The sequence below is a fragment of the Molothrus ater genome, chromosome 20 (assembly GCF_012460135.2).
Source record: "Molothrus ater isolate BHLD 08-10-18 breed brown headed cowbird chromosome 20, BPBGC_Mater_1.1, whole genome shotgun sequence".
Lineage (NCBI taxonomy): Eukaryota > Metazoa > Chordata > Aves > Passeriformes > Icteridae > Molothrus > Molothrus ater.
The window spans coordinates 2,587,359-2,604,160 of NC_050497.2; the positions used below are offsets into that span (position 1 = coordinate 2,587,359).

Consider the following 16,802-nt stretch of genomic DNA (forward strand, 5'->3'; position numbering starts at 1 on the left):
CAGGGTGTGGCTGTCCCTGCTTTGTGACATTCTGTGTTTTGTTCCTCCAAGGGCCCACGAGGAGCACAAGGAGCCAAAGGCCCTGCAGGAGCCCGGGGCCAGGGGGGCTTGCAGGGCTTCCCCGGCCCCCGAGGGGCTGCAGGGCCACGGGGACCAGACGTGAGTGCCACTGCTGGAAAGGAGAGTCATGGGGAGGAGCACACGTGTGTCACCTGTGTCACAGCTTGGGGACAGCCCTGAGAGGGCCACCAGTGCTGATTGATGGGATCTCTCCTAAGGGATGCCTTGAACAGCATTGGGGAGCTTGGCCCTGAGCCCCCAGCAAACCGAGCTGTGCCCTGCCTGCTCCACACCTCGTCACCCCAAAATTCTCTGCTGGGTTCACTGATGCCAGAGCAGCCTCAGGCACAGCATTGCCAGCCCTCCCCAGCTGCCTCAGCCCAGCAGCTCTGCAGGATCCCGCTCTGGCTCAGCTCCTTTGCAGGTTTTGGGAGCAGAGGGTTCATGGATTGCTCATTTTGTGCCCCTTTCTGGCTCCTGCCAGGCTCCTGGAGCCTGTGCTGGCAGCCTGAAGGGCTTTGGGGATGCTTTTTCCTGCAGTGTGTGCTCTGAGGGAGCTGTCTGGGAGACTGAAGCCACCTCCAGCCCCGTGTTTGAGGCTGGCTGCTGGTCCCTAGTGATTCCCAGCTTCTCAGGAAAAAGAGGATTATTTTCCCACCCACCTTTGCAGTCTGCAGGGGCTGCCCTCCCACTCCCAGGGCTTTTGGGATACCTTCCTGGACCTGCTCTTTGGCTCTCCAGGATGAGGAACAGCTCCTCCCACCTCTCAGGAGCTGGGGATGCAGCAGGAATCCTCTCCTGCCTTGTCCCCTCTCCCAGGCAGTGCTGCTGGGCTGCAGCAGGGAGCAACCTTGGCACAGCACTCCTTGGAATTGCCTTTAATTTGTCCACCAGGAAACAAAAGCATTCAACCATGTCATTTTGGGCCACACCAAACTGCTGAGATTTTTCTGTCTGCCTGGTTTTTTAACCCTGGACCATAGGGGAAATCCCCATTCCCACCAGAGCTCCATTATTGATGTCACCTCTGGTCACACTCACAGTGGTTTTCCCTACACCAGCAGCAGGCTGGTGACTCCCCCGGGATCTGGGGCTGTGTTTTCCCTGGCTGATTCCTCCCCTCTCTCCTGGCAGGGGGAAGAAGGTCAGATTGGCCCTGCAGGGCTAAACAGCAGCGAGGGCCCCAAGGTCAGTGCCAGAATTTGCTGCTTTCCCAGGGGCTGCCCACTGCCTTGCATGGCAAGCAGGGATGTGCCCACCCTGCCAGGCTCCCAGGGGCACCATCCTGAGGGGGGCTCCAGCCTCTTGGCCCCCTCCCCTGCCCTGCTCCTGTAGATTTGCAATGTCTCTGTTTTCCTTTGTGTGGATTTTAGGGATGCCAAGGACCTGACGGCCCCAAGGGAACCCCAGGACCACGGGGAGCCCGGGTAATTAAAGGGGTGCTGGGATTTAGGTCTTGGAGCAGCTTTGGCTGTGGGGGATTGATACAAGCCTGGATTGAAACATCCCTCCCTTGGCTTGGGATGTGCTGGGACAGAGCACATCCTTCAGGCACAAGATTTTCCTCCAAATCTGCAGCTGGGGATGGTTTGGTGATTCCTGGTGTTTTGCAGGGCCGTGTGGGGCAGCGTGGGCTGGTTGGAGTGCCTGGACTGCCTGTAAGTAGAGGATATCCCACATCCCTGGGCTGCCATGGGGAGCTGCTGGCTCTGGGACATGGGAGCAGCATCCTGGGACGTGGCCAGACCAAAGGGTCAGGAATTTGAGCAGGAAAAGTTGGGGATGAGCAGCTCAGGCGGTGGCACGTTGTTGCATTTTGACAAACCACCTGCTCAACACCAGAGCTTCCTCCAGAACGCCGAGCACAGAAAATTCCAGGAAAGAACTTTATAAGGAAGCTCTGTTATTCAAAGCTGAGGCTGGTGAAGAAGCCAGGAATAAATAGCTGGGGCAGGAGGAGGGAAAACCCAGCTGAGGTGTTCCTGGTGGGAACAGCTCCCCTCCCACGTGGATGTTATTTCCCATCCCAAGGTGGGATGGAGCAGGGAGGAGCTGCTGCAACTGTGGGATGAGCTGTGCACCGAGGAATCCACAGCTGATGTGTCCCCCATTGTCACCCTGAGGGGAGGCTCTGGGGCTGCAGGAGCCCTTGTGGGGCCACCCTGAGGCAAACTCTCCCTGCAGGGCTCGCGGGGCGCGCCGGGAGCGGAGGGCGCAGAAGGAAAGCCTGGTACACAGGTTCCCATCCTACATCTGTACTTGCCTGGGGACAGGGTGCTGGCAAGGGTGGACGGGGCAGCTGAGCCCATGGGGACACCCCCAACCTCCCATCCCTGTGGCTGTGTGGGACAAGACCTGATTCCATCAGTGGGGTCAATTCCCAACCTCCATCCTTGTGAATGTGTGGGACAAGACCTTGATACCATCAATGGGGTCAATTCCCAACCTCCATCCTTGTGAATGTGTGGGACAAGACCTTGATACCATCAATGGGGTCAATTCCCAACCTCCATCCTTGTGGCCATGTGGGACAAGACCTGATTCCATCAGTGGGGTCAATTCCCAACCTCCCATCCCTGTGAATGTGTGGGACAAGACCTGATACCATCAATGGGGTCAATTCCCAACCTCCCATCCCTGTGAATGTGTGGGACAAGACCTGATTCCATCAGTGGGGTCAATTCCCAACCTCCCATCCCATGGCCATGTGGGAAAAGACCTGATTCCATCAGTGGGGTCACTTCCCATCCTTCCTGGGGCTTTTTGTGGTTGTGTGGGACAAGACTTGATACCATGGACTTTGCCATGATGGGGACTGGGAGATGCTGTTCTCCATCCTCATCCTCATGCTTCTCATGCATCCTCATGCAGGGCCACCCAGGGATTGTGGGCAGCCCAGGGAGGAGGGGACCACTGGTGAGTAGAGCTGATTTCTGCCCTCCATCCCTCTGCTGAGCTTTATCCCTTTGGGAATGTGCCTCCAAAGCATGTCCATGGGCAGCTGGAGGGTGTGCTCCTCTGGGAATCCTGCTGGGGGGGAAGGATTGGGAGCAGGATAGGGGGATTTCCCACCCTGGCACTGCTAGCCTGAACAGATCCAGCAGCAAGACCAGGGCTGGCAGCAGGTTTGCCCTTCTGCAGGATATCATATATTTATCTTTGCTCTGAAATGTAAAAAAAATTAAGAAATAAAAATCTGTTGCTTCCCTCAAAAGAGTGGATGAAAAGTGGGTCAGAGACACACCTGAGTGCTGCCAGCATCACAGAGAGTGTCTGGGGGCACGAGTGGGTGTTTGTCTGTGTAGTGATTCCAGAGGAATCCAGGAGCTGGATTTTAAGGAAAAGCCTCAGGGCTGCCTTGACCAGGCTGGGCCCTTCCCCTGTGCTTTGGGTGGGGCTCAGACCTGGGGCTGAGTCTCTCCATCCTCCTCTCTGCCCTCCCTCCATGGTTCCTCTGCTGCCCTTCCCTCCAGGGATTTGCTGGTTTGCCAGGGGGCCGTGGGCACGCTGGAACTCCTGGATCCATAGTAAGGAAAAAAGAAAATGTTCCTCTGCATGAAGTGTGTGTTTTCCTAGGTGGGATGTCAGTGGGGCTGGTGCTGCTGGTGGGGAATGTGGGAATTTCCTTGGGAATCAGGGCATCTGTAGGACCTGATCTTAGCTGCTTGATAAAAGACATTAAAAAGCCTCAGTGGTGGAAATAACTGGGGCTAGGGAAGAGCAGAATCATTCCCCCAAGGAATCAGCCTGCTCCAGGAACTGTGCAGCCTTCCTGAGCCTGGCAGGGTGTCCATGGGGAATGGCTGCTCATGGAAACCCTCCATGGCTGAGCAGGAGCTGGCTCTGGGTCCTGGGAGGAGATCCCAGTGGCACAGGGTGGCACAGGTTCAGGGGGAGGGTGCTGGCACTGCCCAGGCTCCCCAGGGAATGGGCACGGCCCCGAGGCTGCCAGAGCTCCAGGAGCCTTTGGGCAGCGCTGCCAGGGATGCCCAGGCTGGGGTTGCTGGGGGGGCTGGGCAGGGACAGGGGTTGGACTCAATCCTGGTGGGTCCCTCCCAGCTCAGTGCCCTGGGATGGAGACCTGGAACAGTTCCTGCAGCTGGAACAGCTCCTCCCCGAGAGCTTGCACTCAACTGGGCTTGGTGGTGATGTTGAGAGCAAGGATTGTCACCTGCCCTGGTGACAGCCCTGCCGGCCATGGGGGCTGGCATGCAGGAGCCACCAGGACCAGGCACAATGGCTGAGTTGCCCCCTGTGACCCTGTTGGCCCCACGAGCTCAGGGGCAGCAGTGGGGGCTTAGGGGGGGCTCAGCTCCTCTCCCCTGTGATTGACACCTCCTCCCAAATAACCCCAAAGGGCTCTCCAGGAAAGCCTGGACCTGATGGAGACCCGGGCTGCTTGGGCCCAAAGGTGAGAGCTGGGGTTTGGGGGGTGGTTGGGGCAGTGATGGGGCTGCACAGCCCCCAGAGGCTCTGGGCTGCTCTGGGGGCTCCCATGGAGTCAGCCCAGGGGATCCTGTGGGATCACTGAGCAAGGGAGGGGGCCTGACTGCATCCCAGGAGTGGGGGTTTGCTGATTCCCTTGTTTTGCCTGCCAGGGGCTGCCTGGGAAGCCGGGCTTGGAGGGGCCACAAGGACCTGTGGGCACCTATGTAAGTGACAGAGCTGCCACAGAGGGGACACGGCAGGGGCTGGACTGGGAGGAGGCTGCAGCAGCCTCCAGCTGGGCACTCACCACCCTCCCAGGGCTCCTCCTTTCCCTTCTCCCAAAAATACAGAGACACCAGGCAGCCCCAGCTGCCTCTTAACCCCAAGCTCTTCCCAGGGCTATCCAGGACCTGCTGGAGACCGCGGGAGGTTGGGACGCAGGGGAGACAAGGTAGGGATGGGACACCCCCTCCAGCACTGGGAGCATTGGAAGCGTTGCTGGGATGAGTTTTGAAGCCAGTGGATGGGTTTGGAGGTGGCCACAGTCTCCAGCAGCCATGGTGGGAGGAGAACAGCTGGATCTGCCTCCCACAGCAGGTGAACCATTGGCACTCCAGCACCTCCTCTGCCCAAACACCTCTGGATTGTTCTAAGAGCTGCTTTCCATTTGTTTTGTTGAGCTTTTTTAAATTTCAAAAAATAATTTTTTGCATTAAAACGTACAGAGGAAAGGAAATCTTTCTTGCCTCCTAACAGGGAGAAAGAGGAGCTCAAGGTCCACCAGGATTTCCAGGAAAAGCTGGTCCAAAGGTAAGCACTGTTTGCTGCTGTTCTGGGCAGCTCCAGCCCCTGGAAAGCCCCAGGCAAGTTGTCTGTGTTGGGCTGGGAATGGGGAAAATGGGAAAGCTTTGCCATAGGGTGTGCAGACCCTGAGAGGCATTCCCTGGCTTAGGGAGACGCAAGAAGTTTCCCTCAAAAGCTGTTTGACCCCATTGGCCCCTTCCCCTTGTTCCTATTTCCCTCAGCCACTCCCTCCCTATTCCCCCTCTGGCCCTCATCCTTGCACTGCCCCCATTGCACTGATCAGCCCCTACCTCTGGGGACACAAAGCCCTGGGCTCCCCCCTGAGTGCTGGCTTTGGACCCTGACATCTCACTGTGCAGCTGAATTAAACATCTGGGGATACAATGCAGAGCCCCTTTTTGCTTCCTTCCCCTGGGTGTTATTAGCAGCTTTTTCAGCTGCTGCAATAGGGAACTTTTGCCAGTCTTGCAGTTAAATTGGCAGGGGGCTCAGCCAGGGCTGTGTCACCCATGGTGCTCTTGTCCCCCAGGCCCTGCCAGGTCCCCCTGGTCCTCGTGGTGCTCCTGGCTCCCAGGTAGGGCTCTCCTTGCTCCCTGCACTCCTGGTTGCTCCAATCCCTCTGCATGGGTGTGTGAGCTGCAGCATGGATCCATCCCACAGCCCTTGCTGGGGGCAGGCAGGACCCTGGTCCCACTCCCTGCTGGCTGGGGTCTGTCCTGAGGCAGCACAGACACTGCTCAGATGGTCCCATCTTGTATTGCAGGAACCCCTGTGGCAGGGAGGAATGATGAATCTGACTCCATGTGCTCAGAAGGCTTAATTTATTACATTATAATACTAAAATATATTTAAGATATATATATATAAAATATAAGTATTATAGTATACTAATATAAATATATTAGTATACTATAATACTATACTAAACTATACCAAAGAATACAGAAAGGATTCTTACTGAATGCTAAAAAGAGAATAATGAAAACTCCTGACTCTCTCCAGAGTCCTGACACAGCTTGGCCCTGATTGGCCAAAGAGTGAAAACAACTCCCAGCAGAATGCAATGGAACAATCACCTGTGGGTGAACAATCTCCAAACACATTCCACATGAGCACAGCACAGGAGAAGCAAATGAGATGAGAATTGTTTTCCTTTTCTCTGAGGCCTCTCAGCTTCCCAGGAGAAAAACCCTGGGTGAAGGGATTTTTCAGAGAATGTGAATGGCATTGTGAATGTGAATTGTGAATGCCACAGTCCCAAGCCAAGGGGATTTCTCTGAGCAAAGCCTCCCCCTGGTCCCAGTTCCATGGACACACTGCTGAACATCCTTCTTTCCCCAGGGCAGAACAGGTGACCCAGGTCCTCGAGGGCTCCCAGGGCTGCCTGTAAGTGCAGAGCTGCACCTTGCTGGGCTGGGGGGTGTCCCACAGGGTGGGCATCTGTCGGAACCCTGGCTGCTGAGAATTTCAGATTTCTGTGCTGACAGACACTGACCCCAGGAGAACACTGCATTGACCTGAGGCCGTGGAGAAGCTTCCAAAATGGAATGATAGAACTGGGATTGTGGGTGTGGAGTTTGAATAGAAGTGTGTGATATCACAGGGTGAAAAACTTTAATAAGTTTTAGGATATATATATATATATATATATATATATATATATATATATATATATGTATATATGGAGGTTTTAGGGCAGAGGCTGGTCCTTCTTTTTTCACTTTTTTCTTCATAGGTTTAAGTAGTATTGTGTAATTAGATAAAAAAGTCCACGTTGCAGGCCACAGGTGGTTTGTTATTGGGTTAAAAGTAAAAATAATATAAGTGTCGTTTCTTAATTAGACAGTTTATCCTTAAAAAACCTCATAGAAAGAGGAATACAGTTCCATTTTTAATTTGTTAGAGTGAAGTACTATAGAACTCACAGTTTGTGAGACTATAATAGAGATAAGAACTAATAAACATCTGAGTCCAAACAAGAAATACTGACACACATTTAACCCTGACCCTAGAGCAAAAAAACCCCAAAAACTCAACAGACATTGGTGCCCACTCCATGGCATTTTCACCCCTGGGGTGGTTGTGGGGCAGGGAACACCCCAAACCCTGTGTGTGTGGGTGTGGGGACAGCAGTGTCCTGCACCTGGAGCAGGTGGCACCTTTGAACCCTGAGGTGACCCAAGTGCATCAGCCACGGGGCTTAGCCCTCCCAGAGCTGTGTTTTGGGGGGCCTGAGGGGCTTTCTGGCCTTGCAGGGTGTTCCTGGCACAAGAGGGCAGGATGGCATGCCCGGGAAGGCTGGTGCAGGTGGAGAAAGGGGCGCTCCTGGAGCAGCTGGGGCTGCTGGCCCGCCTGGCTACCCGGTGAGTGCTGCTGGGAGCCCTGCCCTGAGCCTCTCAGGAGGACAGGGATTGGGGGTTTTCCTGCAGCTGCACCTGTGGGGAGCTCCTGAAGCACCTGCAGGAAGGGAAGGAAAGGGGAAATGTGGCAGGGGGCTTGAGGAACTGGAGCATGGATTCCCTTCCCACACTATGTGTGGTGTGTCAGGACATCCCAGACCCCCCTCAGGAGCTGCAAAGGCTCCTGAGCTTGGGCCAAGCCCCTCTGCTGATGTGGGGTGTTTGTTCTCAGGGCCAGGAAGGTCCAAATGGACGTGAAGGACCTGCAGGGATGAGAGGAGACAAGGTGAGCACAAAGGAGAGGATTTGGTTTCCCTGGGAGCTGCCCAGAGCCTCGGGCTCGCCCCACTGACCTCCCTGGGGCTGGGGGGGCCAGCACTGCTCCCAGCTTGGCCCCATTGCTGTGGGATGGGGATTTGCATCTCGGGGAGCTGCAGGGATAGAGATCCACCACGGCTGCTTGCCCTGCCTTTGTGTCCTCTGCAGGGCGAGGTGGGAGATCCCGGGGCAGCCGGAGTCCACGGGCTGGATGGGGAGCAGGTACAGCAGCTGGGACCTGTGTGCCCACCCCAGTGGGACTGCTCCAGCCTCCCCCTCCCCAGCTCCCTGCTCCGAGGATGGCAGCAGGCTGCTGATCCTCAAACAAGCCAGAAGGTTAAAGCTGGGAGCTGTGCTAGGGCTGGGCTTTTGTTTCCTCCACAGGGACCACCAGGACCACCAGGAGCAGAGGGTCAGCTGGGGCCCAAGGGTGAGCAGGTGGGTGCTGGGGGTGATGCTGGGTCACACCTGAGTCCATGGAAGGTGTTTGAAACCCCTCCCCAGCATCCTCATGCCTGGGGATTGATGTTGCTGGGCATGGCAGCGGGGGTCCTATAAGAAAACTGGGTTTTTCCCAGTGTGGTGGTGTTTGTGGGTCACAGGACAAGGGAAGAGATGAGAATTTTGACTCCATGTTTCAGAAGGCTGGTATCATATTTTTATATTATAAACTATATAATATAAAAATATGATAGATAAGATATAAAATATAATCGATGAGATATGAGATTGTAATATCATATAACATATATAATATAATATAAACAATATTATATTACATTATATTACATTATATTATATTTATTATAATATATAATATAATATAATATATATTGTATAATATAATATATATTGTATAATATAATGTATATATTACATTATATTTATTATAATATTATATGTAAATATAATATAATATAATATTGTTTGTATTATAATATATATGTTATATTATATTATATTACAATCTCATATCTCATCGATCATATTTTAGATCTCATCTATCATATTTATATATTATATATTATATATTATATATTATATATTATATATGCTATACTAAAACTATACTAAAGAAAGAGAAAGGAGACATCAGAAGGCTAGCAAGGAAGGGAATGGAATCATAATAAAATCTTGTGTCTGCTCACAGCCTTGATACAGGTGGCTGTCATTGGTCATCAAGTAAAAACAATTCACATGCTGGGTAAACAATTCTCCAAATCACATTCCAAAGCAGCAAAACATGGAGAAGCTGAAGCTTCCCAGCTTCTCAGGAGAAAAAATCCTGGCAAAAGGATTTTTCAGAAAATATATCTGTGACATTCCAGTACGGGAAATGATGGTGGGCAGAGCCAGGGTCAGCTGGAAAAGGCAGCCAGGAATCATCCTGGTCATCTCCATCCTGTCCAGGGAGAGGCAGGAACCCGTGGAGCTCCAGGCATCAGAGGGAGCCCTGGGGAGCCGGGGGACGCGGGGACAGAGGGGCCACCAGGACGGCCTGGGAAGCAAGGCAAGGAGGTACGGGAATGGGAATGGGAATGGGAATGGCAATGGGAAAGGTGCTGCCTCTGGACCCTGCCCCTGCCGTGGCTTTGCCCCACAGAGCCTGGATTCTCCCTGGGGGTTGATGATTTGGGGTCCCCATGCTGGGCAAGGCGTGCTCAGCATTTTGTCCCCTCTCACTTTTGGGATACCAGGGTGATCTCCTAGCACAGGAGGTGAGGCTGTGCCTTACCCAGCATCAAAATCCCGGCCAGGGGAGGGTGGAAAAGCCCATGGAAGTCAAAGCCCAGCTTTTAACCGGCCCTGGGATGGGGCTGGGGAGCAGCTGCTGTGTCTGATGTGGGCATTTCCCCCTGGGCAGGGTGACACTGGTGACACTGGGGACCCGGGCGAGCCAGGACTGCGGGGACGGAAGGTGAGGGGTGTCTCTAACCCTGTCCCTCTTTGCAGCACCTCAGGAACACCCTTGGCCTGCTCAGCCTCTGAGACCATGTTCACAGGGGTCTTAGAATGAGGGAAGAGATGAGGATCTGACTCCATGTTTCAGAAGTTTTATTTTATGTTATTATTATATTCAGAAATTATTATTTTATGATATATATTACATTAAAACTATACTAAAAGAATAGAAGAAAGGATTTCATCAGAAGGCTGGCTAAGAATAGAAAAAGAAATGATAACAAAGGTTTGTGGCTTGGACAGAGAGTCCAAGCCAGCTGACTGTGATTGGCCATTAATTAGAAACAACCACAAGAGACCAATCCCAGATGCACCTGTTGCATTCCACAGCAGCAGATAACCATTGGTTACATTTTGTTCCTGAGGCCTCTCAGCTTCTCAGGAGGAAAAATCCTAAGGAAAGGATTTTCCATAAAAGATGTCTGTGAAAACCTCTGCTGCTCCATGGGGGGGACAGAGCAGGACAGGGGTGTCCCCATGGCTGAGGAGCAGCCCAGGGTGACCTGCTCTCTGTGGCACCTGGCCAGAGGGTGACACAGCTCACCTCCATGCAGAAGCTCATTTATTGCTGTTCCTTTTCCCTCTTTGTGATGACACTTTCTCCATCCCTGAGCAGGGCAATGCTGGCCCCAGGGGCCCTCCTGGAATTCCCGGTCCAGGAGCTGCCACGGGTGAAATTGGAGGCAAAGGGCAGAAGGGAGAGAAGGGCCGAGAAGGTTTGCTGGCAAGTACAGCTGGGGCTGGGCTCCCTCACCCTCCAGTGTCCCCAAAGGCTGGCTGAGGGCTGCCAAGGAGGGCACCCACCCCTGCTGGGAAACCTTGGGCTCTGGGAGCTGCAGAAAACCCTAGGAACTGTCAAATCTCCATAATTAGGGAGTTTCATGTCTCGCAGGCATGACACCAAAATTGGATCTTGATGGCACAAAAGGGTGGTTTGGGTTTGTGGGGCACTTTGGGGCAATGCTGCCTCCAGGCAAACTCCAGCCCTGCCAGGCTGGGAACATGTCTGCCTCTGTGTGCCAGGGCCAGGGTGGTGTCACCGGAGCTGCAGGACCTGCTGGAGCCAGAGGATGGTTTGTAAGTCAGATCATGTCCCCTGTCCCTTTCCAACCTGTCCCAACATGGTGAGGGGACATTTGTGTGACCGGGAGCACAGGGCAGGGCCCATTTCTGTCACTCTGTCACAGACCTGGCAGGGGACATTTGTGTGACCAGGAGCACTGGGAGGGGACATTTGTGTGACTGGAAGCACTGGGCAAGGCCCATCTCTGTCATGGGTCTGGTGAGGGGACATTTGTATGACTGGGAGCACTGGGAGGGGACATTTGTGTGACTGGGAACACTGGGAGGGGACGTTTGTATGACTGGGAGCACTGGGCAAGGCCCATCTCTGTCACAAGCCTGCCAGGGGACATTTGTGTGACTGGGAGCACTGGGAGGGGACATTTGTGTGACTGGGAGCACTGGGAGGGCCCTGCCTCTGTCACAGGCCTGCCAGGGGACATTTGTGTGACTGGGAGCACTGGGTGACCTGGGCTCCTCTGCTTGTGCCCTGAACAGGGGGGGACAGGACTCCGAGGTCCTCCTGGGCTCGATGGTCCCGAGGGAGAGAAGGTACAGAGAGATGATGGCTCCAACCCTTCACCTCCGGGTGAAACTCCCTTTTCTGGCCTCTTCCCAAGCTCTCCCAGTGGGAATGTGCTGGCACTGGGTGTCCTGGGTAGGCTGGTGACAGGGGGACCTGCCATGGGACACCCCTGAGATCCAGAACCAGCAAGGCAGTGAAGGGTTTTCCCTGGACAGAGCTGTTTCCCCTCCTTCCCCAGGGAGATCCAGGGCCACGGGGCATGGATGGACCTGCTGGGGCTGCAGGATTTGAGGTACTGATGCCTGGAGTGTTGCAGAGCTGGGAATTGCCAAAGGCTTCCCCAGCTCTTCCCTATTTCCAGTACAACCCAAAGGATTTATTGCCCCTTCACTGGCCAGGTCAGGGGGCTCAGAAATGAGGAGGGGGTTTAACACCTCATACCTCAGCACTGACTCCCAGAACCCTAAAACCCCAAACTCCCAGCACCTAAACCCCCAAAATCAGACTCATTCCAGCACCCAGTGGTGCCTCATGGAAAACCTGTTCCTGCTGCTGAATCCTGTTCACTCCCACGTGGTTCCCAGGGCTGTCTTGGCCAGCTGAGCATGGGATGTGGGACAAGGTGCTCCAGGTCCCCTCAGAGGTGAAGGACACGGTGCTGAGGGGCTTTTTCTGAACCCCCTTGTCCCCACAGGGACAGGCTGGAGATGATGGAGCGAAGGGAGATGGTGGCAAGCCTGGCCCAGTGGTGAGTACCAGCTCTGCCCCCAAAAATTCCCTTGGGAAAGAAGTTTGGTGGCATTTTGAGATGTGTCTCACCCTGGGGGTGGCTGCAAGGTGAGCTCTGCCAGCCTGGCCATGGCTCCCAGCTCTGGGACTGAGTCACTGCTTCCTTGGATTTCCCACAGCAGAAGCTCCCAAAAGGAATGTTAATAGAGCTGTTAAGAAAGGAATTTTAATAGAGCTGTTAAAAGCCATGCCAAAGTGCCAGGGCTGTTGCACAGGTAACGCTGGGCTGCTGCAATCTGCCTGAGGCAGCTCCAGGGCTCTGCATTTCCCCTCCTTGGAGCAGATCCACAGGTGTCCCTGTGGCTCCAGGAGCTGCCCAGTGCTCCAGGATGGGCATTCTGGGCATGGCAGAGAGCCCCAGATGTGTTATGGATGCCCCAAGCTCAGCTGAAGGATAAATCCCACCTGCATCCCAATTTTCCCACCTTGCAGTGCCACTCTGCCCAGGCAAGATGTGCCCTGATGGAATCCCAGAATTGGGTTGGAAGGGACCTCAAAACTCTTTGGATTCCATCCCCTGCCACGGGCAGGGACATTTTCCACAGGTTGCTCCAAGCCTTTAGCTTGGGTGATTTGCTGGGAGAGGTCAGGCTCTGGAGTAAACTCTGGGTGGATTTGCTGTGGAATAAAGTGCAGGGAGATTTGCTGTGGAATAAAGTGCAGGGGAATTTGTTGTGGAATAAATTCCAGGGGGATTTGCCGTGGAATAAACTCTGGGCAGATTTGCCGTGGAATAAACCCCAGGGTTTATTCCCCAGGGGTGTTTCCTCTGGAATAAACTTCAGGGGGTTTGCTGTGGAATGAATTCCAGGGGGTTTGCTGTGAAACAAACTGCAGGGGAATTTGCAAAGCTCAGTGCAACTGAAGTCCCTCGAGGGGCAGCTGCTCGGGCCCTGCTGAGGACAGGGGTGAGCAGTGTCCCCCTCTCTGTGCCCTGCAGGGCTCACAGGGGGCTCAGGGCCTGGCAGGTGCCCCAGGGCTCCGGGGCTTCACCGGGCACGAGGGAGCCAGAGGAGTGGTGGGCACCAAGGGCCAGCCAGGCCGGCAGGTAACGCCTGTGCTCCATGGGGGACACCTGTGGCACAGCTCTCCCTGGGGACAAGAGCCCCAGCTGTGCCTTCCCCTGCTGCCAGCCTCATGTTTTGTCCCCAAATGAACTCAGGGGACTCTCGGGCCACCGGGTGAAGCTGGAGCCACCGGGCTGAGTGGCACTGAGGTGAGTGGGCTCCTCTCTGCCCCATTCCCTGCCCCAGCTTTTCCAGCCTCCCCCATCTGTGTCCCTCATAGAATAACCCAAATATCTGAATAACCCAAAGGTCTGGATTTGCTTTGAATTCTGTTTTCCTTCTTAGGGCCTGGTGGGTGCAAAAGGGGAGCCAGGAGAGCCAGGAAAACCAGGACAAATGGTGAGGAGTGGGATGGAGCCAGTGGAATGGACAAATGGTGGGAGTGCTGGTTCTCCCTGACAGAGGCTGGGGGATGCTGGCATCTCCTGGAGGTGTAAAAGTCCAATGCAGGCACCATCTCCTGCTCGTGCTGAACCCTCCCACAGCCCCCTTCTGCCCAGCCTGCTCCAGAGAGAGGGAAAATCACAAAGGGAAGATTCCAGCTTAGAGCATCCTCCTGAGCACACTGGGGCAAGGCAGGGAGGGAAGCCAGGAGGGGCATCCCTGGCACAGCATCCTCACAGAGGGGTTTCCTTCTCCTTTGGGATTTTAGGGGGCTCCTGGACAAGCTGGTCCTAAAGGACGGAAGGGCTGCAAAGGAGAGAAGGTACCCCCAAAGTCCTCCCCTGGGGATGGCACCTGAGGGGACTGCCCAGTGGGCATGGGGTGGGCAAGCCTAAACTGGTCAGACCCATGGGGGACCATGGAGAGCAAACAGTGGGAATTGCCCAGGAGGAGCTGGTTTTCCCCACCTGGCAAGCACAGGATGCTCCTGGGCTGGTTTTGGGGTGAGGGGCTGGCAGCTCCTGCCTCCAGCCTGGCTCAGGTGGCCCTGGGGGGCACAGGGGCCTCCCCAGCTCTTGGTGCCCATCTCCAGAATCCCCCAGTGCCTGCTGGGCTCTGTCCCTATCTCCTCCTGCCCAGTCCTGGGATGTGGCTGAGCTGTTGGAGACCCACATGCCCCCTCTCCTCTTCCCCCAGGGCGATGCTGGGCAGGAAGGGGACAAAGGTGTCCCAGGAGAAGCTGGCAGACGGGTAAATGGCACTGCTGTCCCCACCAGGGTGGCAGGGAGCTGCTCCTTGGAGCCCCTGCAGGGCTCTGCAGGGTGGTCCCAGTTTTCTGGGGGCTCAGAATCCCTGGAGAGGGGATCCTGGAGGGACAAGGGGTGGCTGGATCAGTTTGGAACTACCTGTGAGTTTTTCACCTGTGGTCCCCAGGGCAAGCGAGGCAAGATGGGCCAGCAGCCCCCACGGGGTCCCTGGGGACACAAGGTAGGTACCTTTGTCAGGCTGCCCTGCCCCCCTGGCAGTTTGGGGGTGCTCCCACCTGCCTGAGCCCCTGGTCAGAAATGAATAAACCAGGATAACTGAGGGCTCTGCACCCCCAGAGCCTCCCAGCCCAACAGGGGCACCTCCCACACCCACAGCCCCCATGGGCTGCTCTCCCTGCCCTGGAGCATCGCCCTGGGCACAGCCAGGGCTTCTCCCTTTGCATTTCAGGGCCACCCAGGTGACAAAGGACTTCCAGGACCCCAAGGCCCCCAGGGACCCTATGTGAGTATCAGTGTGGGGTTTTGGGGTGCTGGCTGCTCCCTGTTTGACCCCACTGTGTGACCCAGCTCTGCAGGGACCCAAAGCAGGGACCTGTTTAAAATGAGGGAGTTTTTAAATGGTTCATCCATCTCCTCCTGTCTTCTCCTCCCAAATTAACATCCCAGGAGGGTGTGTGCAGTCAGACAAATCACTTCATTCCCAAAATTTGGTTCTAGAAGCCAAATCCTTATTTTAGGTATGTGTCTGATGCCAGGTAGTGCTGAGCACTGGTGGGATTGTGCCCACATGCCCAGAGAGCTGTCATGGAGGGACAAACTGCAGCCAGCAAAAAGGACACAAATATTTCTTTTAATTACTAGAAATTACTTCTTTCTATGCTTAAAATAAAAAAGCTCAATTTTGGCAACTTCACAAAAAAAAAAACCCAAGCTGGATATTTTCAGCCAGCCAAGGCACCTCCAGTGCATTTTTAATGGGCTTTGCTGAGGGATCCTCCTGAAAGCAAAAATCAAAGCAACAATGAGAAAATGCCTCAGAGCTTCTAAAACTGCCTGAAATCCTCAGAATCCTCAGGTGTGGGGAGGGCTCTCCTTGCCAGGGGCTGACAGGAGCAGCTCAGCCCAGGGTGAGGCAGTTCCATGTTTCTCTCTTAGGGCATCCCAGGGCTGAAGGGCATCAAAGGAGACCCTGGACCAAAAGGACACAAGGTAGGGGACAGGTGCCAGGCACAGCAGGGATGCTGGGCACAGGGTGGCATTTAATTTGCTGAATGCCATCCCTTATTCCCCTCTTTTTGAACCCTGATGGCTGCACCATCTTTCTCTGGGGGTTGGCTGCCATGTCCCTGAGTGCTGGGAGATGAAACCTTTAGATTTTCTCCCAAATCCAGTCCTTTTGCACCTTTCCATCCTCCTGGAGTTGCAAGCAGCAGTGTGGAGCCTTTAAATCCCTGCTCTCAGCAGTGATGCTGATGCACCATGAGCTGAACCTCCCTTGTGCCATTCCTGATGGATCCTTGGCTGGAGAAACAAAGCACATCCCATCCCATCAATCCCTTCCCATGGGTCCCATCCCATTGATTCCATGGTCCCATCCCATTGATTCCATGGTCCCATCCCATTGATCCCATCCCATCCCATCCCATGGATCCCATCCCATCCCATGGATCCCATTCCATTGATCCCATGGATCCCATCCCATGGATCCCATCCCATTGATCCCGTTCCATTGATCCCGTGGGTCCCATCCCATGGATCCCATCCCATTGATCCCATCCCATCCCATTGATCCTATCCCATTGATCCCATCCCATCCCATCCCATGGATCCCATTGATCCCATCCCATCCCATTGATCCCATGGGTCCCATCCCATCCCATCCCATCCCATCCCATCCCATCCCATCCCATCCCATTCCATTGATCCCATTGATCCCATTGATCCCATCCCAGATCCCATCCCTGGCAATGGGAAGCTGCTCAGAGCCTTCAGGAAAATGAAACTTTGGGAATCATTAAAACTTTAAATTGATTGTCAGCTCAGTGAGCAGCTCCTGGGAGAGCAGGCAGAGGGGAGGCTGTGCTGGGATTTTTCCCTGCTTCTGGTTTCAGTACACCAAGAATCTTCTTTATTCTCTCCAAGTGCTTCCTTGCAATTTCCAAGGTTTTCCTGAGAGATGTTTTAGTCTGGGATGATCCTTTCATCCCTGCTGCTGCCTCTGTCCCAGCAATGTGGG

The 16,802-nt window shown here is 54.4% G+C and overlaps 1 protein-coding gene across 1 annotated transcript in view; it reads left to right on the forward strand.

The window, feature by feature from the left end:
- The window catches only part of LOC118693554 (collagen alpha-1(I) chain-like), a 95,550-nt gene that overhangs the window by 71,746 nt on the left and 7,002 nt on the right, over positions 1-16,802 (forward strand). The window contains 32 exon segments of the mRNA XM_036394218.1: positions 52-159; positions 1,195-1,248; positions 1,434-1,487; positions 1,674-1,718; positions 2,245-2,298; positions 2,932-2,976; positions 3,534-3,587; positions 4,418-4,471; positions 4,659-4,712; positions 4,886-4,939; positions 5,245-5,298; positions 5,822-5,866; positions 6,634-6,678; positions 7,548-7,655; positions 7,924-7,977; positions 8,178-8,231; positions 8,394-8,447; positions 9,420-9,527; positions 9,874-9,927; positions 10,588-10,695; positions 10,995-11,048; positions 11,532-11,585; positions 11,798-11,851; positions 12,254-12,307; positions 13,289-13,396; positions 13,511-13,564; positions 13,701-13,754; positions 14,068-14,121; positions 14,496-14,549; positions 14,733-14,786; positions 15,015-15,068; positions 15,722-15,775. Of these exon segments, the coding sequence (XP_036250111.1) occupies positions 52-159; positions 1,195-1,248; positions 1,434-1,487; positions 1,674-1,718; positions 2,245-2,298; positions 2,932-2,976; positions 3,534-3,587; positions 4,418-4,471; positions 4,659-4,712; positions 4,886-4,939; positions 5,245-5,298; positions 5,822-5,866; positions 6,634-6,678; positions 7,548-7,655; positions 7,924-7,977; positions 8,178-8,231; positions 8,394-8,447; positions 9,420-9,527; positions 9,874-9,927; positions 10,588-10,695; positions 10,995-11,048; positions 11,532-11,585; positions 11,798-11,851; positions 12,254-12,307; positions 13,289-13,396; positions 13,511-13,564; positions 13,701-13,754; positions 14,068-14,121; positions 14,496-14,549; positions 14,733-14,786; positions 15,015-15,068; positions 15,722-15,775 (1,962 nt within the window).